Consider the following 26,705-nt stretch of genomic DNA (forward strand, 5'->3'; position numbering starts at 1 on the left):
CAGGAATTTACAGAAATGCTGGGAAGCTAAAATCAGACTAGATGGGCTACCATAATTATGCATCTTTAATCTGGATACATTTCTGAAGCCCTGAATTGCTTGAATGATCCAGGGGGCCGACTGCTAACAGAACTACCAAAGCCAGATTCAAGGATTTCCAATAAACTTGATTCCACATCGTTTCTTATAAATAAAATGGGACAGAAATGTTCTGTTCTTTTTTAAAAACAGAAACTTACCCACATGTTACAGAAAAAAAAGCCTCTAAGTTTTTTTTCTGCTTTGATTGCAAAGTCATTTAAAATACCCTCTTTTGTACCAAGTTTCTCAAGAAAAATAAATAATGCAGGCAACTAGCCCTTCTCCTCTCCTTCTGTCAGGTTTACCCTTGTTGACAGTGTCTTAATTGACATTGTATAATGTAAGCAAATTCTAAATTTCACAGGAGATAATAAAACCACTTAGCTATACTTAAAGTAGAAATGTAAATATTCCTTGATTTTAAAGCAAAATATAGGCCTTACTATAAATAGTGCTTTACAATCTAGCACACAGTAAGTGTTCCATAAATATTTGTACACATAAGTTCATTTTTTAATTAGAACATAATGACTGTAAAATGGGGATGACTCAATCATCAAAAATAATAATTTAAGCTACTGTAGCTACTAGGCCTACGATTATATTTTGTAACATGTCCACACATAAGGCTTTATTACCAAAACCCACCCTTCTCATAGAACCAATGCCAACTGAGGCAAAATATAATAAATGTTTGCAGTGTACATTTGCAGAGAGCTTAAATTTTATTTATTTATTTACACTTATCCATACAATAAACTCTGAGATGAGCAGAGCAAAAATTATTACAGAAGAAAAGGAAGAAATTCAGTTTCTGCTCCAACATATAAACTGCTTGAAAGTCATCACTCCCATTCTACCAAAAGAAAAAACTGAAAAAAAACTCTTCTTAAATCCATCAGAGAATTGACATCACAAGGCAAATCACCCCAAAAACTAGAAAGAGAGGTGAATACAGAATATCATACCCTGCCAGTGCAGAAGCCCTCCACTAGGGCCAAGTGTAAGAACACTTAAACTGTGATTGACAAATTGCTGGAAGCTTAGTGTGGACTAGCTTGGAGTGTAAATAACAGGAGGTAACAACTAAAAGAACTGCAAGTTTCAGATCTTATTTACAAAGTCTTTAGGGAAACCCAATGACAACAGGGTGGATTAAAAACAGGGAAATCAGAGGAAATTTTAGCCTCATACACCTACAGCTACTGCAAATAGTAGAAACAGCCTAACTTCTAGCCAGATAAACATAAAACCTAAAATTAAAGGCCTATTTACCTCAATTTCTATTACCTGATATATCATGTCTCACTTTCAACAAAAAATTACAAGGCATAACAAAAGGCAAAAAAAGTGTCTGAAGAAGAGCGGATGAAAAAACAAGATGAAACTATTGTCTACAACAAACCCACTTTAAGTATAAAGACACAGATAGACCACAAGTAAAGGGATGGAGAAAGATATACCATGTGAACACTAATCAAATGAAAGCTGGAGTACCTATATTAATTTCAGAAAAGCAGATACCAGAGCAAGGAAAATTATCAGGGATGAAGAGGGTCATTGTGTAATGATAATGGGGTCAACTGTCCAAGAAGGCATGGCAATCCTTAATATGTATGCAACTAACAATAGAGCATCAAAATATGTGAGAGAAAATCTGATAGAATTAAAATAAGAGATAGATAAATCCACTGTTAGAGTTGGAGACTTCAACATCCCTCTATCAGTAATTGACAGATCCAGCAGACAGAAAATCAGTAATGATACAGTTTAACCAAACAGCAGCATCCATCCACTGGATCTAGCTGACATTTATAGAATACTTTACTCAACATCGGAGCCATGGTGGTGCAGTGGTTAAGAGCTATGGCTGCTAACCAAAAGGTTGGAAGTTCAAATCCACCAGCCACTCCTTGGAAACTCTATAGGGCAGTTCTACTCTCTCCTGTAGGGTTGCTATGAGTTGGAATCAACTAGATGTCAACAGGTTTGGTTTTTGGTTACTCAACATCAGAATATACATTCTTCTCAAGCTCACATGGAACATCCACAAAGATAGACCACATCCTGGACCATAAAATACATCTTTAACTTAAAAGAATAGAAAGCATACAAAGTATGCTGTAAGACCACAATGGAATTAAACTAGAAATAAGTAACAGAAAGACAGCTGAAAAATCTCAGAATACTTGGAGATTAAAGAACATACTCCTAGGAGAGGCAGGGATAAGACGGTGGAATAGTCAGAAGCCTCATGTCATCCCTCTTACAACACAGACCTGAAAAAGCAAGTGAATCATATATATGTGATAATCTAGGAACCCTAAGAATCAAAGACAAAGCTGAAGAATCAGACTGAGCAACACATGGAAGGAGAGATAATTCAAAAACAGTGGAAATAGTGACTTACAAATCACCAGATCAGTGGCATCCTGCTTGCTGAACCTGCCCAGCACAGATATATTGAGGCAAGCAGCAGCATCCCAAGCCCAAATCCACCACATCTGGTGCAGCTAAGCAGGAGCAACTCTGCATGCATTTCCATAATCAAACAGGAGTGACACCAGGCCTGTGAAAGTTAAGCGCATGCTCCCAACCCACCAGACGTACCACAGTATCCCCCACCGAAGCTCCATGGTCCAAGGAGCACTCTCTCCCCCTTGTCCATCCCCCTTACCGTTCTGACACCAGTCCAGTGACATTCAACACCATCACACTCCCTAAGGCGGGAACTCAGAGCCCCAGTCCAGAGGCACCTGCCCCTTTGCCCAGTCACTGGCACAGGGTGTCCACGAACTTGCAGCACCCTCCCCCTTTCCAATCACCTGCACCAGTGCCTTGCTGGATGAATTAGCAAAACACATACACAATGGCATAAGGAGGGCAGAGTTCCCAGATGAAGCCCATTTTCATCAGCAACAGCCAAGTGGGGATCTGTGATATTCAACACTGCCCCGCCCCTTATCCCTGTGGCTCTCAGCTTGGTTCAAGGCACCTGCCCCTTAGCCCAGCCACTGGCATAGAGGCTCCATGGACTTACAGGACCCTTCACCCCTCTATCACCTGCACCAGTGCCTTGCTGGCCAACCTGGCACAGCATGCCCTTATTAGGACAAAGTGGGCAGGGTTCACAGCTGAAGCCCATTTTCACCTGAAGCAGCCAAGTGGGACCTGCAGACCTATGGCATTCATACCCTCCCGCTCCCTAAGGAGGAGCCTCAACCATCTACACCACACCGGGGGCCTGAGGGCCAGTGGCACTAACCACTACGTCCAGCCACCCATGATGGGGGCCTGATAATCAGTGACGTTCCCCAATCCCTCCAGCCAATGGCACTGGGCACCCAAGGATCAGCTGCTCTACCTCCCTCATTACGTCCTGTAGTGGGCAGGGGCACACCCTCAATGCAGGCACCTGGGGACAGCCAACAGACCCCTGCCTTCTCCCCTGCATTGCTCCCCACTGCAATCAGGGACCTGTGCCTGCTCTGAACACCCCCATGTAGCCCCGCCTGCCCAGGACTGCAGACAAGTCTCTATACCACACATTCAGTGACTGATGACCCAGGCACCTTCACCTTGACCATCTGGCAAGTGGCAGAGCACACACACAACACCAAACCCAATGACCAGAGAGAACACTCCCTGCACCCACAGCCAGGTGAACAGCAGGACAGATACATCACTTCTCCAAAAACACCACCTACATCCTCAGCAGCCCCACAAGAGCAGTGAGCAGAGTCCTGAGCTCACACACCTAGTAGCTGCTCCATCTACCTGGAGACAGGAGGTGAGAGCTTCAGTGTGGCCAGATGAGTGACCAGAGTAGCACACACCCAGCCTACTTGGATATAACAAAACAAAACAAAAATTCAGGATGCAGCAAACAAGCACACAATAAATAAATAAATAAATATAATAGCTTCTTGATGCCTTGGAGACAACAGTCAATATGAAATCACATAAAGAAGCAGGACAAGACAGCTCCAGCAAGTAACCAAAATAAAGAACCAGAAAACATTCTGGAGGAAGATAAGGCAACAATAAAGAATTCAAAAAACTAATATAAAGCAATCCCCAAGAGATCAAGAAGGAGACCAGGGAGAACATAGACAAAACCAAGGAACACACAAACAAAGCAATAGAAGAATTCAGAAAACAATACAAGAACAAAAAGACAGAATAAATAGACTCCTAGAAACCAAACAAAAACACAACTAGAAACTCAAAAGATCAACAATAAAATTTCAGAATTAGACAACTCAATTGAAGGTCTTAGCAGAATTGAGACAATGGAAGTCAGAAAAAGAAAGACTGAAGATAAATCACTGGACATCAATTTGTTTGAGGAAAAATCAGAAAAAAAATGAACAAAGGCTAAAAATTATGTGAGATACTATCAAGAGGAAAAACCTATGAGTGATCGGAGTTCCAGAACAGAAGTGGATAACAGAAAACACAGAGAGAATTGTTGAAGATTAGCTGGCAAAAAAAATTATCTAATATCATGCAAGACTGAGAAAATAATTATCCAAGAAGCTCAACAGGTCTATATAGGATAGATGCCAAAAGAAAGTCAAAAAGACATATCATAATCAAACTTGCCAAAACCAAAGACAAAGAAAGAACCCTGAGAGCAGCTAGGGATAAATGAAAAGTCACCTACAAAGCAGAAACAATAAGACTAAGCTCTGATTACTCAGCAGAAACCATGTAGGCAAGAAAGCAATGTGATAACATATATAAAGCTTTGAAGGAAAAAAAATTGCCAGTCAAGAATTAGGTATGCAGCAAAATTGTCCTTCAAATATGATGGAAAAATTAGGTTGTTTCTAGATAAACAGAAATTAAGGGAATATGTAAAAAGCAAACAAAAATTACAAGAAATATTAAAGGGGGTCCTCCGGTTAGAGAATCAACAACATCAGACAACCATCCAATACTAGGAACAGGACAGATCAACCAGATATCAATCCAGATAGGGAATTCTAAAAAAAAAAAAAAAAAAGTCAATTTATACCAGCAAATGCACACATCAAAAAAGAAGAAAGGGCCAAAATCAAAACATTAACCCTACATCTCGAACAAATAGAAAGAGAGCAGGAAAAGAAGCCCACAGGCACTAATAAAGATTAGGAAATAATAAAGATTAGAGCAGAAATAAATGAAATAGAGAATAGTAAAACAATAGAAAGAATCACAAGACCAAAAGTTGTTTGTTTTGAAAAGATCAACAAAATCAACAAACCATTGGCCAAACTGACAAAAGAAAAACAAGAATGGAAGCAAATAACCTGAATAAGAAATGAGATGGGTAATATCACACCACACTCAACTGAAATAAAAAGGATCATAATAGATTACTATGAAAAACTGTACTCCAACAAATTTGAAAATCTAGAGGAAATGGACAAACTTCTAGAAACACACTACCTACCTAAACTAACACAAACTGAGGTAGAAAACCTGAACAGACCCATAACAGAAGAAAACATTGAAGAGGTAATAAAAAAACCTCCCAACAACAACAACAGAAAAAAACCCCTGGCCCAGATGGCTTCACTGGAGAATTTTACCAAACATTTAGAGAAGAGCTCACACCAGTACTACTTAAATTATTTCAGAGCATAGGGAAGGTAGGGATACTCCCAAATTCATTCCACAGAGCCAGCATAACCCTAATACCAAAGCCAGGAAAAGACATCACAAAAAAAAACTACAGACCAATATCCCTCATGAAAATAGATGCAAAAATTCTCAACAACATTCTAGCCAATAGAATTCAACAGCATATCAAAAAAATAAAACACCATGACCAAGTGGGATTCATACCAGATATGCCAGGATGGTTCAACATAGAAAAGCAATCAGTGTTAATCCACCACATAAACAAAACCAAAGAAAAGAATAACATGATCATCTCAATAGACACAGAAAAGGCTTTTGACTAAGTTCAACACTTATTCCTGATAAAAACTCTCAGCAAAATAGGAATAGAAGGGAAATTCTTCTACATAATAAAGGCATTTATACAAAACCAACAGCCAACATCATTCCAAATGATGGGGAAAAGACAGTCTCTTTAACAAATGGTGCTGGCATAGCTGGATGTCCATCTGTAAAAAAATAAAACACGATCCATACCACTTTGGAAAAGCATATGGCTTCCTTAAAAAGCTAGAAATATAAATATCATACAATCCACAATCCCTCTTCTAGGAATAGAGCCTATAAAAATAAGAGCCATCACATGAATAGACATATGCACACCCATGTTCATTACAGCGCTATTCACAAAAGCAAAAAAATGGAAACAACCTAAATGCTCATCTACAGATGAATGGGTAAAAACATTATGGTACATAAGTACAATGGAATACTATACACCAATAAAGGACAATGATGAATCCCCAAAACATCTCACAACATGGATGAATCTGGATGGCATTAGACTGAGTGAAATAAGTCAATCACAAAAGCACAAATATTGTATAAGACCACTATTATAAGAATTCAAGAAAAGATGTATACAAAGAAAAAAACATTCTTTGATGGTTACAAGGGTAGGGAAGGAAGGGGAGGGATGTCATTAACCAGACAGTAGATAGTTGTCAATATTGGTGAAAGGAAAGACAACACATAATATTGGGGAAGTCAGTACAACTTGACAAAAACAAAGGCATAGAAGTTTCCTAGATATATCTAAACACCTTGAGGGACGGAGTTACTGGGGCTGGGGTCTGGGGACCCAAGTCTCGGGGTACATCTAGGTCAACTGGCATAACATAGTTCATAAAGAAAATGTTTTACATCCTACCTTGGTGAGTAGTGTCTGGGGTCTTAAAAGCTTGTGAGCAGTCATCTAAGGTATATATATATATTGATCACATCCTGTCCGGAGCAAAGGAGAATGAAGAAAACCAAAGATACAAGGAAAATATTAGTTCAAAGGACTAAAGGACCACATGAACCAGAGCGTCCACCAACCAGAGCCCAGAAGAACTAGATGATGCCTGGCTACCACCACCGACTGCTCTGATAGGGATCACAACAGAGAGTCCCAGACAAAGTAGGAGAAAAATTCAAATTCACGAAAAAAGACTAGACTTACTGGTCTGACAGAGACTAGAGGAACCCCTGCGACTATGGCCCCCAGACACTCTGCTAACGAAGAACTGAAACCACTTCCAAAGCCCACATTTCAGACAAAGGTTAGATAGGCCTATAAAACAAACAATAACACACATAAGGAACACATTTTTTACTTTAATCAAATATACAAGATCAAATGGGCAACTCCTGCCCAAAAGCAAGACAAGAATATAGGAAGGGACAGAAGTGGACAAATGGACACAGGGGACCTGAGGTGAAAAGGGTGAGAGTGTTGTCACATTGTGGATTGCGACCAATATCACAAAACAATATGTGTATAAATTTTTGAATGAGAAACTAACTTGAGCTGTAAAATTTCACCTAACCCATAATAAAATTTATAAACAAAACAAAAACATACTGTTAAATAACACATGTTGAAGAAGACATAACAAGACAAATTAAAAAATTATTTTGAACTATATGCAAGTGAAAATACAACTTATCAAAATTTTTGGGATTCAGTAGAAGCAGTGCTGAGCAGTAAACTTATAGCATTAAATAAACATATTAAAAAAGAAGATCTAAAATCAAGACTCTAAGCTTCTACCTCAGCAGACCCCCAAAAGAAGGGCAAATTAAATCCAAGGTAATCAGTAGAAAAGAAATTTAAAAAAAATTAGAACAGAAATCATTGAAATTTGAAAATAGAAAATCAACAAAACCAAAAGTTAGTTATTTGAAAATATCAATAAAATTGATAAACCTGTAACCAGGCTAACCAAGAAAAAGAGAAGACACAAATTCCTAATATCAGAAATAAAAGAGACATCATTACAACTGATCCCCATGGATATTAAAGTACTATGAACAACCTACACCCACAAATTTGATAACTTAGATGAAATGGAGACAATCTACAAAACTCACACAGGGAGAAATAGATAATCTGAACAGGCTATATCTACTAAAAAAATTGAATCAACAATTAATAACTTTCTAAAACAGAAAGCATCAGGCCCAGATAGTCACTGGGGAATCCTAAGAAACATTTAAAGAAGAAATGATACCATTTCTCCACAATCTCTTCCAGAGAAAAAAATCAGAAAGAATACTTCTGGCTCATTTTATGAGGCCAGTATTATCCTAAAACCAAAACCAGACAAATATGTAACAAAAAGTGAAAACTACAGACAAATATCTCTCCTGAATATAGATGTAAAAATCCTCAACAAAATATTAGCAAAGAGAATCCAACAGTGTATAAAAAGAATATTCATCATGACCAAGCGGGACTTATTCCAGGTATGCAAAGCTGGTTCAACATTCAAAAATCGATTTGTGTAACTCATCACATAAACAGGCTAAACAAGAAAAATCATACGATCATATCAATAGGCACAAAAGAAACATTGGACAAAATTCAACACCCATTAATGATTAAAGTTCTTAGCAAACTAGGACTATAGGGGAACTTCCTCAACTTAACAAAGAATATCTAAAAAAACCCTACAGCTAACATCATACTTAGTGGTGAGAAAGTAGATGTTTTTCCCCTAAAATGAGGAATGAGACAATGATGTCCTCTCTACCACTCCTATTCAATGTCATACTAATGTAATATAATAAGACAAGAAAAGGAAATGAAAGGAATGCAGATGGAGAAGAAGAAATAAACTGTCCTTGTTGGCAGATGATATGATTGTCTTTGTAGAAAATCCCAGCGAAATAAAAAACAAAACCAAAAATCCTCCTAAAACTAACAAGCAAGGTTGCAGGATACAAAGGAAATATACAAAAGTCAATTGCTTCGCTATATACCCACATTGAACAATTGGAATTTAAAATTAAAAATATCACATTATTTACATTAGCCCCCCCAAATAAATTACTTAGATATAAATCTAATAAAATATGTACAAGATCTACATAAGGAAAAGTACAAAACTCTGATGAAAGACATCAAAGAAGATCTAAATAAGTAGAGAGATATACCATGCTCATAGATAGATTCAATATTATTAAGATGTCATTTCTTATTAACTTGATCTACAGATTCAATGTAATCACAATACAAATCTCAGCAAGTGATTTTGTGGCTATAAATAAACTAATTTTAAAATTTATATGAAAAAGCAAAAGACCCAAAATAGTCAACTCAATACTGAAAAATAACAAAAGCCAGAAGATAGACACTATCCAATTTCAAGACTTACTATAAAGCTACAGTAATCAATACAGTGTGGCTTTGGCAAAAAAACTGATAAATAGAGTGGAACAGAATAGAGGGCCTAGAAACAGGCCCAGAGAAGTTTAGTCACCTGGTCTTTGACAGAGGAGCAAAGGCACATAAATGGAGGATGGTCTTTTCAGCAAATGGTGCTAGGATAACAGGACACCTACATTTAAAAAAGAAGAAGAAGAAGAAGGATTCCGACACAGATCTTGCACCTCTCATGAAAATTAACTCAAAATGGATCACAGATCTAAATGTAAACTGCAAAAACTGAAACACTTCTAGAAATAACATAGGAGAAAATCTAGATGATAGATACAAAACCAAAAGCATGATCCATGAAAGGAAAAGGGTAAGTTGGACTTCATTAAAATTAAACACTTCAGTTTTGCAAAAGACATTGTAAAGAGAATAAAAAGACAAGCCACAGACTAGGAGAAAATATTTGCAAAACATGTCTGATAAAGGACTTGTACCCGAAATATGCAAAAAACTCTTAAAACTCAACAATAAGAAAACAAACAACCCAATTATAAAATGGGCAAAATATCTTAACAATCACCTTATCAAAGAAAATACACATATGCGAAATAAGCATTATGAAAAAATGCTCAACATCATATGTCATCAGGGAATTATAACTGAAAACATACCTATTAGAATGACTGAAATTCAAAACACTGACAACATCAAATGCTAGCAGGGATGTGGAGCAACAGGAATGTTCATTCATTACTAGTGGGAATGCAAAATAGTATAGCTACTTTGGAAGATAGTTTGGCGGTTCTTACAAGCATAGATTTACTATATGATCTAGTAATCATGCTTCCAGATATTTACTCAAATGAGTTGACAATTTATATCTACACAAAAACCTGCATGCAAATTTTTATAGATACTTTAATCATAATTGCCCCAAATTGGAAGCAACCAAGATGTTCTTCAGTGGGTGAATAGGTAAACAAACTGTAGTACAACCATATGATAGAATATTATTCAATTATAAAAATAAATGAGCTATCAAGCCATGAAAAAACATGGAGGAAACTTGAAAGCATATTGCTAAGTGAAATAAGCCAGTCTGAAAAGGCTATATACTGTGTGATTTCAACTAAATGACATTCTGAAAAAGACAAAACTGCAGAGAAAGAAAAAAAAACAAAACAAAACAAAACAAAAACCAATCAGTGAATTGGGGGAGGGATGAATAGGTGGAGCATTGGGTATTTAAAAGGCAGTGAAACTAGTCTGTATAATACTGCAGTGGTGGACACATGACATTATGCATTCATCAGAACCCATAGAGCTATGCAACACAATAATAACAATACATATTTGTTCATCAGTTGTAACAAATTCATCACACTAATGCAAGGTGTTAATAATAGGGGGAACTGTGCTGGGGGCAGTATATGGGAATTCTTTGAAAGGTGCAATTTCTCTGTAAACCTAAAACTGCGCTAAAAAATGAAATCTATTAAAAAAATAGAATGCAAGAGAGTCTGAGAAGTATCTGAAGTGTGATAATCAGTGACAGAGCTGGGGCAAATGTGACTCGTAATCCAAGCCTTTTGGATTGTTTTTCTACTACAGTGCTTGGCATAAAGAAGATAAAAATACATGGGTAAAATCAGTCAGAATGGAAGAAGAATAAAAGGAAGCAGCATGTAGCATTGTTTAAGGCTTTTATTTTTTGCTTTATTGTGTATCTATTATAACATACAGTCAAGGTTTTCTTGTTATGGTCTGAGGTCTTCCAGGATCAAACACTGATTTCACCTTGCTCTGTAGATGATTAAATTTGGGCACAGGTACATAAAGGAAATGTCTGTTTTAAATACAGTTAGCAGCCTGTGAATGTCATCAGATCAGACCTCTGAAAAGCCTGCCTCTAGCAGTTTGGACTTGAAGAGCATCTCATATCCTAATTAAATAGTAAGAACCTGTTGAAGCTGTGGTTGGTTTAATTGGAGTTATTCTGTGCTTGACCTTCACTCATAGTCTCAATAATGACAGTAATTGTTATTATAGTTTAAACAAGTCTATGGGTCCTCAAAATGTAGTGGAGAAGGCAGGTAGTGGCTTGGCTTGGATACTAGTTCGCTACAAACTAGTAGGATGACCTCAGGGAAGTCTCTTCATCTACTTACCTATCAATTTTCTTGACAGAAAAAGAAGGGGGCTTGGAGTATACAATATTCGAGATACGTTCTGCTTCTAAAATTTTGTTCTAGCAACAGACTAGACATTCTACTCTAAAAGAAAAACACCTAAGACAAAAGTAGAAACTCCATAAACAAAATTTATGATATGACTGGCAGTGAACTATACCAAATGGAAAAATTGAAAAACATAAAAATAAATTTAGTACTCATAATCTACTAGCTTGATATACATGGTTGACTACCTTTTGGACTTTCTTGGCATTTTTTCAACAATGCTTTTATTTCTATGCAATAAAAACTTTTATTACATTTCCTAAACATCTATTCCACAATTTTTTCTATCTTCATGTCAAAGGATAGTTCTCGACACCCTCTTTGTCAGCGTGTTTGCCTCTTGCTTTACTGGATTGCGACTGCTGATATAAATTCTGCCCCCACTTCCTTCATCTCAAAGTATCTTCCTCCATTCTCTCCTTTCCTTTTTCTGGTTTCAGGGGAAGCAGTGTCTCCTTTCCTCTCAGAAATAAACCCCTTGGTAATTTTTCTCATTTCCTTGTTCAGTAGTCCTCTAACATTTCTCTTGATTCTTCAAGGTTCTTTCCCGAGTCTAAAAATTGTTTGAATATTTTCCATTCTACCAAAACAAAAACAAAAGTAGTACTCTTCTCTGAACCCTGCCCCTATCTTATTAGTACAAAATTTCTTAAGAGTAAACTACTTTCTCTCACTGTCTTGCCACTTCTGCCTGAAACGCCTTGCAATTTATTGTAGTAAAATCTTTATTATAGTAAAATCTTTCTGTGTTCAAATCCAATGACTTAATCTTTTATGAATTTCATAACTACCTTAAAGTCTATGCCTCTTCTTCTCTCTCCCATCTGTTTCTCTTGTGATATGCATTTCTGTTGACTTCTGAGCCCCCTGAACAACTTTTCAGATTATGTCCTATCAGTTGTCAAGTTCAGTTATATCTTCCTACGTGATACTTCCTACATGATACTTGCCTCTTTATTCCTAGAGCTACTGTCTCAGCTTTCAACTTTTGGCTATAATTTTTAAAAGGATCAACCATTCCCAAACTTCCCTTTCTTCATTTGACCTCACCCACTGATGATTGATTTAAGTTCAATAAAAGAAAGAAGTTTCTAGTGATTTTAGTACTACTGAAATTCTTTTTCTGATGTGGCAATTATAATATCAAATAAATAATATCAAAAGCAACAAGAAGATTAGTAGCAGACACATTAGCTCTTATTGTTATTTTATGTTATTTTTATGTTGCTGGACACTGTTAAGCATTTTACATGTATCACTCATTTAAGTCTGACAATTGTATTAGATATTACTATTGTTACCCTCATTTTACAGAGGAAGAGAACAAGACTTAAAGCATTTTGGTAGCCTGTCTGTCATGGATTGAACTGTGTCCCCCAAGAATGTCTGTCAACTTGGCTGGGTCATGATTCCCAGTATTGTATGATTGTGTACCATTCTGTAATCTAATGTGATTTCCTTATGTGTTGTAAACTCTATCACTGTGATCTAGTAAGATGGATTAGTGGCAGTTACACTGATGAGGTTTGCAAGTGTCTTAGGTCAATCTCTTTTGGGATATAAAAGACAGAAGCGAGCAGAGACACATGGGAACCTCATACCATCAAGAAAGCAGTGCCGGGAGCAGAGCACATCATTTGGACCTGATGTTCCTGCGCAGAGAAGCTCCCAGACCAAGGGAAGATGGATGACTCAGACCTTCCTCCAGAGCTGATGAAGAAAGTGTTCCCCTGGAGCTGATGCCCTGAATTTTGTACTTGTAGCCTACTGGACTGTGAGAGAATAAACTTCTCTTTGTTAAAGCTATCCACTTGTCGTATTTCTGTTATAGCAGCACTAGATGACTAAGACACTGTCCAAGACCACTCAGCTAATAATAGAACAGAGTTTTGAATTTAGGTCAGTCTGACCAGAATTTGGGCCCTTAACCTTCATGCTAAGTCGTCATCCCTGGAGATGCTCGTTATGGATTCTGGATGAGAGACGTTGAAGAGGAGGTTCAAGGGCTTAATGAGTTGGTGAGAGCATTTTTAAGGCTTTCTTGACATTCCACTTGCTTGTTTATACATTTGTTCAGAACTATTGTAAAACATGATGCTAGATTTTGTTTAATGCAAGACGAATGAGACAGTGCACATGACCTCAAGAATGAACTTAGAATGTAGTAAGGGAGGCACATGTACATATGTACGTAGGATGGACAGCAGAGCATGCTGAGAGTGGCTGGGTATGGCCTCTGCAGCCTAAATGTGCCAAATGGAAACACTACTGGATTGATATAAACAGGTTGCATTTTAAACTCCATTCCAGTGGTGTGTTTTAAAGCAGGACATCCTACCCAGGTCCAGGGGAAGCAGAGTAGACCAGATTTAAGTGTCACCTCAAGAGCATGACTCAATGTACATTCTCTGAGATGTTCTATGCTTTCTTTTACCAGGCAATGGGGAGCTGATAGAGATTCTTCAGCAGGTGAATGAAGTTGAGCAGTGATGAAGGAAGCTATTATTTATCAGCTGTAGAAAAATAAATTTGAGAGAAACTGGAGGGAGGAAACGCAATTCATGAGCCATATTCCAGGTATGAGACAGCAAAGGGATGAATCACAGAAGAAACAGAAAATAGATAAAGAAAGGACCAGATCATCGTTAGGTCTCTATGAATGAACTGATGTGACCAGGCTTCTTATGTGATATGAGTGCCAAGGAAAGTGAAAATGAAAATCAAACTTGAGTTGTCAAATTTGAGAAGAGGGTAGTTAAAGTCATAGAAAAGAAGTTCATCTAGCAGGATAGGAAATATTAATTTAGTCTGAGTTTGAGAGGTTGGTCCCTATTCCATGGTCAACTGAAAATACCGTCTTAGAACTTTGGAAATGGGTCAGAGGAGATGGAAGCTAGTGAAAGAAAGTAAAGACTGTATGAGTAGTGGGGAGGTCAGGAAAGAGATTGGAAAGTAGCTTGGAAGATATAAGAGGATCAATGGAAATTTTTATTTTGGGGTGGGAAAATCATGATCATATTTGTAAGCAGGAGACAGTGTACCAGTGGCAGTGAAGGGTCAAAAGACGTACGAGAGGAGATCTGTGGGGAAACAGGGCTTAGAGGATGTGGAAAGGGGTGAGATCACAAGCACTGTCTGAAGTCATACATGTGTTCCTTGGGAGGAGGAAAGAAAGAAGGTTGAGAGAAAGGTAAATCTGGGATGAAGAAAGAGTAAACTCATGGTAGATAGTCTCTATTTTCTCAGTACTGTGGAAGCCAGGATAGATTGGAGGAGGAAAAAGATCCAGGGAATGTAGCCAGGATGCTGTTGCCAGGATTCAGGGTGAGGTGAGGGGTGTCTGGATTGGAATAGTTGCTGTACAAATGGAAAAGCAAAAGACAAAGATATAAATAACAGTACATTTCAAAGGCAAAATCAATATAACTTGGTGTCTCATAAGCTATAGGAGATGAAAAGTAAAGAAATGACTAAGTTTTCAAATTAGGGTGAGTAGAAGAATTTTAGTACTTTAGAAATTATTAAAAAGACAAGGGGGTAATGTTTTAAGAGGGAAAGTATGTGTTCAATTTTGACATGTTGAGTTTGAGGCAATGGTGAAACACAAAAATCAAAACATTCAATAGGCATTTCACTGTTTATTCATTCATTCATCATATATGTGCTGAGGGCCTGCTATGTGCCAGATATTGGCCTGGGGAGATAATGGTGGGCAAGATAACAGACAGTCCCTGTCCTCTCAGAGATTAAGGCTTACATGGCAAGACAAGTGGGTAATGAGGCATTGAGCTTGATCAAGAGAATTCACAGATACTAAAAAATATCTGCTTAAAAACTTGGGAAAAAGAAAAAGGAGGGAGGGGGCAAGAGCCTGCCCTGGACTGCTTGAAAAGGAGATCCCTCCTTCTACAGCAAAAGTATAGAAGCGCAATACGAAAGTGTTAGAAAATGTGAAAATGGTTTCTAAACGAACCATAAAGCTTTAATAAGCTGGCAGAGATGCTAGAACTAAAACAATCTTGAAAGCTTTAACAAGTTGGAAACACGGGAAGGAAAAAATAAGCTTTTAGTGATGAAGTAAATTTTGGTTAAAAACATGTTTTACTCTTCTTCTGGGCCAATTTGGAAAGCCATCTCTTGACCTCAGATGTATTGAGGACAAATGTGTACATTCTTCCTTTCAAAGCCTATTAAGAATAAAAACTGTAAATTAAGTACATATACTCTCCAGTATGAACTTCCAAACTTAAAACGAACAAACAAAACAAAAAATAGGGGTTTTCTTAGTGGGAAATTGTTACATAAGAGCTTTAATAAGGTAGGTTTATAGTCCAAGGTCAAAACATAAAGAAAACACTTTTCCAATAAATCGTTTGCATTTGTGTAGAATAAATGAGGCCGTTCAAACCAATATGAAGTGTTCTTTTATCAGAGATTTTACAGAGAGTGTTGAGTTCAAAAGATTAAAATGACACCATTTGGTGTTCCTGTAGCAAGACATGGGCATTCAGATTCCAGTGGATTTTTTTAAGAAGATAATTCTTATTATTGGAAAGCTGCAGCTGTATTAATCTTCCCATTTTCAAGAAGTAATCATCCCTTTCAGCTATGATTGATTATTCTAACTTACTGGATTAGTCTAAATTCTAACCATCATCTGCATGAGTATGAGGACCGATTTCTTCACAGCTGCTTCTACTTAGGCTAATTTACACTTAGGGTGGATTTATTTGGGTACTTTTAAGGTGTACAGTATTTCCAGAGCTTTTAAGTAAGAATTACTATTTTTTCTCAAACACCAGAAAGACTTGACATGTCAGCTCTTTATTAAGTGTACTAAGGAAAAAGGAAGCATGGGTAAATGAAATCCACAAGTAATCCCAGTGCTCTGCTTTAGTCGTTGCTGTTTAATCTGACCTTTTAAATCATGTTCAAAGAGTTCCCTGTTTACGTCAATGACATCTTGATTCTCCCACCCAACTCAGAACTCAGGTTTGAAAGTTTGCAAGCATCTTGACATGTTTATTGAATTTCTCCAAGAAAAATTTTATTGAGGTGGAACTACTGATTTGCAATTTTGTGGCTTGATCGGCATGACAGCATCTATTTGATGAGAAAAGCAGAGCCAGTGTGCGTGTGTCTGTGTGAGGGGATGAAGGTGAGGTGCATGTGGGGTCTAAGTAGCCTGGGCCTTAGAGGTGATTGCTGGGTTAAAATCCTAGCTCCACTAGGCCATCTGTTTTCCTTTAACTAGTTGCTGTTGAGCGGATTCGGACTCATAGCGACCTCATGTGTGTCAGAGAAGAACTGTGCTCCACAGGGTTTTCAGTGGCTGATGTTTAGGAAGCATATTGCCAGATTTTTCTTTCCAGGTGCCTCTAGGTGGGCTTGAACCTCCGACTTTTTGGTTAGCAGCCAAGTGCATTAATCATTTGTGCTTCCCATCTGTTCCTCTACCTACTCCATATTAATTATTTCCTTGTGCTGTCAAACCATGGCAACATCTATCAATTAGAATCAATCACCAGATAATTTTTTTAATGGACAGATCAATAGGACCAAGTGAAATTGAGAGACAGGCTTGTGGGCAGGGGAGCAAATCATATCCAAATTATGCCATATGAATTTTGTAGGTTACTGAACGTGTTGAAACAAATAGCTCAAGGATTTATTGAGCAAGCTGAGTAATCATTAAAATCAGGCTGCAGTTTTCTGCAAGAATTAAATTTCCTTCCTCTTCCCCCCCTTTTTTTTTCTGTTTTCTTTATAAAAGACTTTAAAAAATGAAAATAAAAAAGAAAGCAACCCATAAATGTTTATTTTGTCAGCATTAGCACCCTGGACCAGTCCACTAAACTCACTGCCATCAAGTTGACTCCAACTCATAGTGACCCTACAGGACAGAGTAGTGCTTTATGGAAGCAGACTGCCACATCTTTCTCGTGTAGAGCGGCTGGTGGGTTCGAACCACCAACCTTCCAGTTAGCAGCTTAGCGTCTTAACCACTGAGCAACCAGGCTTCTTTGACCAGTCCACTATAAACTGGAATTATCAAAAGAAAGCATGTTCTTTCAAGAGCCCTTTTCCCAGAGAAAACATGTTACATGTTTAATGATGTGTGAAATGGGACTATTTCAGATTCTTTGAAACATCAAAATCATTTTTCAAAAATTTTGGTTTTGGCAATATCTTCTATGTGCCCTTTTCCTAGTATTTATCACTTGAAAACATGGACATCTGTGGGAGGTTTTCATTTTTGTCTTTTGTAGTCTAGATTTGCTAATCAATGTCATATAAAAGGTGTTTTTGAGAAATTATAAATCTTTTAAATGTCTTTTTATTTCAATTTCAACAAGCATAAATAAAATATTGTAAAAGTAGATATACAAATATTCAAAAAGTACATGAAAACATGCATATTAAAACTGTCAGTGAGCTACGACTGCACCAGAATGGCTACAATGAAAAATGCAGACAACACCGATGATGGTGAGGATGTGGAACAACCCTAACTCTCAGACATTACTTGTGGGAGTAAATGGAAAATCTAGGCAAAAAATAGTTAAATACACATCCTCCCTGTGATCCAGCAAAGCCCCCTTCCAGGTACCTAAGAGAAATTAAAACATATGTCCACAAAAAGCCTCATACAACAATGTTTATAATCATAATATTATATTATAATCATTTATAATCATATTATATTATGATTATAATATATAATATTATATAATATAATCATATTATAATCATATTATAATCATAATAACCTAAAACAAAACACAATTGGGGTGTCCATCAACAGAAGAAAGGACAAACTCTGGAATGTTCACATAACAGAATACTACTCAGGAATAAAAAGGGAATGAGCTATTGATATCTGCAATGTCATGAATAAACCTCAAAAATATGCTGAATGAAAGAAGAATGAAATTCTAGGAGAGGGAAAACTAATCTATAGTGAAATCAAATCAGCAGTTGTTTCTGGAGAAGGATACTTTCTAAGGTGATGAAAATGTTCTATTTCTTGAGGTGTATTTGTAGGTTACTTGGATGCATGCATTTGTCATAACTGATCAAACTGTACACTCATGATCTGAGCATTTTACTAGGTGTAAATTATGCCTCCATAAAAAATTCTTATTAAAAATAAGAATGAAAAATTCAAAAAATTTAAAAATCACTTTGCATATATTTAAAATAAAAATATTTTCTAAAAACAATGTCTTGATTGAAGATTTAATATTTTGAATGCTTGTCCAGAGGCGAATTTTTGAATTTTCAAGCTAATATAGTAAATATTTATGATCAGCAAATACTATTTTATAATCAATTTAGAATTATGATTTACCATTTAGCACAGTGCCTAGCACATACCAAAAACCAAACCCTTTGCCTTGGAGTCGATTACGACTAGCGGTTAAGAGCTTGGCTGCTAACCAGAAGGTCAGTGCTTCGAATTCACCAGCTGTTCCCTGGAAATCCTATGGAGCATTTCTACTCTGTCCTGTAGGGTCGCTATGAGTCAGAATTGACTCCACAGCAATGGGTTTGTTTGTTTGTTTTTGGTTTATAGGACACAGTAGAATTACCCTATCGGGTTTCCAAGGTATGGCTGGTGGATTCGAACTGCCAACCTTTTAGTTAACAGCCAAGCTCTTAACCACTGCACCACCAGGGCCAAATAATGGGTTGGATGAATAAATGAATGAATGGCAATCATTTTAAAATAAACATAGAATTTTCTTATTTTGTACCGGAGCCCTGGTGGTACAGTAGTTAAGAGCTATGGCTGCTAACCAGAAAGTCAGCAGTTCAAATCCACCAGCCACTGCTTGGAAACCCTATGGGGCAGTTCTACTCTGTCCTATAGGGTCTCTATGAGTCAGAATTGACTTGATGGCAATGGGTTATTTTGTACTACCAAAGAAAATGGCAGTTCATGGCTTTATTTCCAAATGTGTGCTTTTCCTCTGCCTACAGCTTTCCCTGTATCTCTCTCTCCAGTTTTCTAAGTCAGTGATTCAAAAACTTTAGTGTCATCAGAGTCACCTGAAGGGCTTGTTAAGACACAAATTGCAGAACCTCCTTTTTGTGACAAGTGTCTAACTGATGGTGATGCTGGTGCTGTCTGCTTTGGGACCACACTGTGAGAACCACTGCTTCAAGCACGACTCCAATGGCACATCAAGGACCTATCCTTTTCTTAACAAAGATCAGCTTTCCTATCTTTTCGCAGCCTTCCCTAACTGCCTTCAGCCTCCTCCTCTTAGCTATTATTACACTTATTACTGCTATTCTCCATTTGCTATTTGGTCACTCTCCTTTGTAGTTTATTCTTTTGAAAAAAAAAAATAGAACTTGCATGTGTTTTCAGGTAGATTATAACTCTCTTGAAAGTAGGGACACTGACTTACGTATCTTTGTTTCTCTCACACCTATAACAGGCTGTATAGCTAATAGGCAATGGTAAATGCTGATGCTCCTGATATGTATCAATTCTTCAAAGATCATGTACAGATACTATTAAATGCAAGGGCTAATTTTCAGACAAAAAGCACAATCTTCAGTGATGGTGAATTACCTGTTGTTGGGACAGTGACTCGGCCGTGTCCAGTCATGGTGTGGGTTGATGAGGAAACCCCAGGACAGAAAGACAGAACTGGATGTCAGAGTGCCAATCACCAACTGGAGAGGTTTGCGAGTATGCGTTTTACCTATGGAGGTAACATATGGGGTTAACTCTTGTAACATTTAGCGTATTTTCATGATAGAGGTAAAACTGCACGAAGACAACTCGGTAAGATGATGAAAAGTTAGAAAACATCAAATTCCTTTCCTTTTATATGGTCCAGAAATACTGCTTATTTTCCCATAAATTTAAGTGGTAATCAAATGAAATACTCTTTTTTAGGTATAGATGTCTGTATGCATACGTGAAACACAGTATTTTTATGCAAATAATGCGTGCCTTCTACATTTGTTTGCCAACTGCTCCCTGCCCCCCACCCCGAGGTATTTTTGTAAGTGCACTTTGCTAATTTTTTTTATAGCAACATGTAAAAAAAACTGGCATAGCAGAGTTTATAAAAGTACCTTCAGGGCAGGGGGTGGGGGGAGTGGCTGGCAAACAAAGATAGAAGGTACTCATTATTTGCCTTAAAAACATAGTACATATATATGTATGTGTGTGTATATATGTATATATATAGATATATAGAGTTGGATAGTGTGTATATGTACATATATGTAACGTGTACATATATGTAATGTGTACACACACACACGATATCTAACTATATCTAGTTTTTATTTTCTTGTAGGTCAGGGATGGGTATAGATATTGTGGCTCTGGCTAATGAATGGTGTGTGTGTATCATTCATATGAATTAGTATATATATGAATGATACACACACACTCACATATACATACAACATTCACTTCATTTCTTCTACAGACAAAATAAAAGCATACTTTGTTATAGGACTGTTAACTAGTGTGAAACAACATCTAACAAAAGAAATTTTACCACCTAGGTTGTATCCTTTTTTTTAAAAACCTATTGGGAAGCGTCAAATCCCTTGTCATACTATTTTAATAAGCATACCGTTTACAGTGAGTATATAAATGGAGATGTTGCCCATGTTTTTAATAATACTGAAAGAGAAGGAGTAATACATGAAGCACAGTTGTTTTGACAGGCTGAGTGGGATCTGGCCAAGACTGATACTCTTGAACCACTCTCGACTCTTTTCAAGTATATAGGCGGCAGACATACGCACTTCTGAAAATATTTGAAACCACAGGAATGAGAGAACAGTGAAAAAGAGGAGGGAAGATTCTCAGCCATGGAAACCAACCCTGGCCCATAAAAAATCAGGGTAAGTAAAATAAAAATCCAATAGGAGACCTAATAAAACTATATAGAACTAAAGTAAAACATATATGCTTTATATTTCCATTGGGTTCTCACTTTCATTTAATGGGGCTGTGTGTGAAGTCCTTGCAGCAGGAAGACCTTGTGTCATTTTAATCTAACGGAGTGAGAACCAAGCAGCAAAACAGCCTGTGACCTTTTTGAAGGTGGGAAAGAGCCTAACGGGTCGTTATGAGTTGAAATGGACTCAACGGCAGCTGGGTTTTGGTTAAGAGCCCACTGGAGGTCACCTGAACCAAATGCCCCAGAAAGTTGTGTTGTGCTTGTTACTTCTATTAGATATAAGTTCTGTGAACTGTTGTTCCAGTGAGAAACCTCTGAGTCCAGAATATACACAACCTATTGGTGGCAAACTGCTTTGCTGTAACCTGATTGAATTTTTTAAGATCTTTGGAATAATTTTTAAGAGTAGTTGGTTGTAAACACACATTCATCCTTCTCTAGAAAATTTTCCAGTTCTACCTGTAATAGTGACTTATTAAGGTTGTGATTCAAGTGGTACAAGTATGGCCCCCAAGGAGGGCAGTTTAGAATCTGGGGTGAGGACAGGGTATACATATAGTTTGAAAAGCCCTGAGGTGATTCTGTTATGTGTTTTCCGTCTCTAATGCTAATCTAATGCAACTCTCATTTTACAGAGAACTCGGGTATGCAAGATCCGCACTAAGAACAAGGTCAAGGTTCAAATCCATCTCTTCTGAATACTAATCTAGTTTTCTTTCTGCTGCATTTTTACAATGTGTGAAGATAATGCCAGTTAGAGACAAAAGATAAGTTTTTTCTTTCCCCAGTGGAATCTAAGGCTTACATAACCATCAAATGATGTTTAAGCTTAATATAAAAATGATCAAATAATTAAAATTTATGTGGCAGATGAAATTATAAAATGAGTAGAATTTAATCCATTATTCATTCCATCATTCCCAAGAGCAGATTATGAAAACAAAAATTGTATCTACTGCCTGAAAGGAAAGGAGCGGTATTATTTCCTGAGCAAGAAGAAAATTTCCTGAGCTGGTCGTCACGAAGTGAAAAAAATTCTCTAAGGCCAGTTTCAGAGAAGGCCTGAAATGAAATTAAGTGAAGCTGTAAAGTGCTAAAGTGTAATCCCTGCTCTGACTTTCTTTATATACTTTGTTGTATTTGTTTTATGATCACATCTTTATTAAGAAACAGTTCAATGACTATTCATATGAAGTGAGAATTCCATGGAATTATACTCATGCTTCTTGACTTTATTGTTCAATATTGAAACAGGCTTTTGAAATATTAATAGCACATTTATTTTAAAATGTACAGAAAGCTGCCTGGACAACTTTCACTAACAAGTTGTAAGGAGTAGTGGAAATTTTCCTTGCTAAATTTTGGGATAATATAAGAAGTCAGGAAAAGGAATTTATACTTTTCAAAATGTTTAACTATTCAATGCTTCTCCTGAAAGAAGTGGGAGCCAACAGAAGGAGGGAAGGGGATTGTAGCAACTGATCTTTGGTAAACTAAGCTTGGGCTGATACATCTAGGAGACAGAATGCATAACTGCAAAGGGCCCCTTTGCTCAATGTATTTGAGTAGCTATATGATCCTCCCAGAATTCCTAGATGGTGCAACAGGTTAATGCACTCAGCTGCTAACTGAAAGTTTGAGTCTACCCAGAGATGCCTTGGAAGAAATGCCTGGTGGTCTACTTCTGAAAAATCAGCCACTGGTTTCCTTTGGAGCACAGTTCTACTCTGACACCACGGGGCTGCCATGAGTCAGAGATAACTGGGTGGCAACCTGACTGGAATGTTCCTCCCGCCCATTTTATACTTTTAGAAAATTCAGCAAACAAAAAGGAAGAGCCTTTTTTGTGTGATATCCAGTGTACCATGGAAAATAAATATAATCAGGAAATAATTACTTTGAGAAAAGTTCACATAATAAAATGAAAATGAAAAGTAAAACATCGTGATCAACTCTATCTACATAGTTAGGAAAATGCAGTATCAGGTTCTTCTTTATAGCAATGATCTGATTAATTAATCTGAGAAGAAACTTCAGTACTGAAACTTGACAGTCTGGGCTTTTTAATCTTGCTTTAGTCATGCAGAAAAGTTTCTACTTATTCGTTTGGCATCAACTTTCCTGTTTCAAGTCTTCCTATCCCTAGAAAGATGTTTTTGTTGTTGTTTTATGAAAGGAGTCGTTCCTTTATTTTTGACTGTTTAGAAGATAAGAAGTAAGTAAAATCTAACCTACAATCCATTTAACACACATGTAACATGAGTTACCCTTTTAAAATGTAAACAATTTTCTTAAGCAAAGCTTAGACGTAAAAGTGTGTCCTTAAAATCTGAACGGCACAATAAAACTGGTTGCCATCGGGTCAGTACCGATTTATGGCGACAGTATGTATGCAGAGTAGAACTACACTCTGTAGGATTTTCAAGGCTATGACCTTGCAAAAGCCTTTCTTCTGAGGTGCCTCTGGAAGGGTTTGAACCACTAACTTTTCAGTTAGTAGTTGGGCACTTAACCATTTATGCTACCCAGGGACTCCAAAAGGTGCAATAGCAGGTAAGAATTCACAAAATTGCATTGCAAACTAGAGACAGGCTAAGAGGAGTTCACCCTAAATGGGTACTACTACGGGTCAGGACTGCCCTAAATGCCTGCGCATTAACTCATTTCCTCATGAACTCTAATCCTCACACAACCCTATTACACAGCAGAAGGAAGTATAGACAGACCCAATAATGTGCTTAGGGCCCTACAGTTTCCAGGTGGTGGTGGTGCTGAATCAGATTCCCAGCAGTTCCTACCAGGCTATACTACTTCCTAAGCAGGGTAATCTGTTGACTGGAGGTTTGAGTCCACCCAGAGGCATCTCAATAGAAAGGCCTGCTGATCTACTTCTAAAAATCAGCCATTCAAAACCCTGTGGCACATAGTTCTACTCTGACACACATGGAGTCACCATGAATTGGGATCAACTCAACAGCAACTGGTATTATTACATCTTCTAATTGACATCTGTCATGGATCGAACTGTGTCCTCCAAAAATACGTGTCAACTTGGTTAGGCCATGATTACCAGTATTGTATGGTTGTCCTCCATTTTGCGATTGTAATTTTACGTTAAAGAGTATTAGGATGGGATTGTATAACACCCTTACTAAGGTCACATCCCTGATCCAGTGTAAAGGGAGTTTCCCTAGGGTGTGGCCTGCACTGCCTTTTATCTTACAATAGATAAAAGGAAAGGGAAGCAAGCAGAGAACTGGCGACCTCATACCACTGAGAAAGCAGTGCCGGGAGCAGAGTGTGTCCTTTGGACCCGGGGTTGGTGAGCGGAGAAGCTCCTAGTCCAGGGGAAGGTTGAAGATAAGGACCTTCCTCCAGAGCCAACAGAGAAAGCCTTCCCCTGGAGTTGACGCCCTAAATTTGAACTTCTAGCCTACTAGACTGTGAGAAAATAAATTTCTCTTTGTTAAAGCCATCCACTTGTGGTATTTTCTGTTATAGCAGCACTAGATGACTAAGACAGCATCCCTCCCCCGGGTACTTGGTCTCCATACGTAGAAAACAGAGGAAAAGTTATGATTTAAAGTTTGCAAAAGAAACAAATAACAATGAAAAGACTTTACCTGAGCATGATTTCTTTTGGCTTGGAGGGGGTGCAGGCCGCACAACGATCAGATATTTAGGCTCTGCATCTGGAGACAATAACAACATTATTTACTCAGGATGAGCATTCACAACAGCATACCTGTGTCCTGACTCAGTGTTCCTGGCATTAGTCCTTGTAACTGCACTATCAGCATGTGCGAGGATCGAGGAGTCCAGAATGTCAGTACTTCCTGAGACTGCTCAACCTATTAGGCTTTTGAAAATGAAAACTAAACCCAGATTTTCAAAACCATATGGGCAGGGATAGGGGAGAGGTCTTAAAAGAATCATGCTAGCCGCAGATTTTACACAAAGTTTTACTAAATTCTTTTCTCTACAAAGTGATTTTTTAAAAATCAGATCATATGCTTTATGATATCCTACTCCTCATGGGGGAGGTAGCCCAATGCTTCAAAATCAGAGAAGACAAATATCCACCTCAGACACACGAGTTTCGCCTGTCGTACAATCAAAATCTCTTGCTTTCATGGAAATGTATTTAGGATGCCCCACCTAATTTTTATCCTGTTTGTGTGATTTGTCAGCTTATTTTCATACCCAGCCAGTTGTTCTGTCAACAACTTTTAAACGTTAGAATTTATATGTTGCTATGATTTTCACCTAAAATATAGCAACAAAAAATATATCAGTAGAAAATATATTTTTAAAATATTTAGATTTTAAATAAAATGATGTCTAAGCAATCAGTATGTGCTAACTCGGTCAAGGGCTAAAAATTTATCCATTAATTTTTTTTAATTGATGTTGCCAGGATGAATGTTTGGTTTAAAAGTATACATATAAACCAAACATACTTTGGGCATACACAGTAGCATTTTATACATAGCTGTATTGGATTAACTGATGGGCATTACCTGCAATGTTTCTTCAGTAACTTTGGACCCCGACACTCATTCTATACTGATTTTCATTTGGATGCTACAGTCAACCAGAGTTCATCCCTACTTGTTCAGGCAGACCTAGAATCTTTGTTTTCATTCTGGGCTCAAATATCTCACCTCCATCGATTTGGAACAGAGGCGTTCTCTGCCTGAGGCTTTGCAGAGCTGACCTCATTCTCAGCCACAGACAACCTGGCAATTCCACTGCTTTTAATGACCCATGCCTTTGTCTTTTTCTGGACTCCCTGCACCTCTGTGGTATAACCAGCTGCACTAATTACCACTGAATAGAGTAACCCAGGCAACCTCTTGAACTCACCTCAGAGCTTTGCCTGTTTATCGTATAATCACCCACGACCATGGCACAGCGAAAGAAGCACTTGTGTTTCAGTCTGGAGTATTTGAGAGCATTCTTGCTTTGTGGAGCTCATATAAACCCAAATCAAATGAGTTCCCTAATAGGAGCACAATGACCATTTCCTGGTTTTATTTAGGATAGAGAGCAATATTGTTATTAAGAAATGACCATTTATTTGGTGCTTTCTATGTGCAGGCTACTGTGCGAAGCACTTTACATTCCTAGCTAATT

General features: G+C 37.6%; 1 protein-coding gene across 1 annotated transcript in view; it reads right to left on the minus strand.

Moving 5' to 3' along the window:
* The window catches only part of ABI3BP (ABI family member 3 binding protein), a 289,016-nt gene that overhangs the window by 145,488 nt on the left and 116,823 nt on the right, over positions 1 to 26,705 (minus strand). Inside the window, exons 3-4 of the mRNA XM_023732852.1 lie at positions 25,193 to 25,261; positions 20,213 to 20,345 (exon numbers count right to left, since the gene is read on the minus strand). Coding sequence (XP_023588620.1) covers positions 20,213 to 20,345; positions 25,193 to 25,261 — 202 coding nt within the window. The remainder of the gene's footprint in view (positions 1 to 20,212; positions 20,346 to 25,192; positions 25,262 to 26,705) is intronic.

This window comes from Trichechus manatus, unplaced genomic scaffold (genome assembly GCF_000243295.1).
Source record: "Trichechus manatus latirostris isolate Lorelei unplaced genomic scaffold, TriManLat1.0 scaffold00055, whole genome shotgun sequence".
NCBI classification, from domain to species: Eukaryota; Metazoa; Chordata; class Mammalia; order Sirenia; family Trichechidae; genus Trichechus; species Trichechus manatus.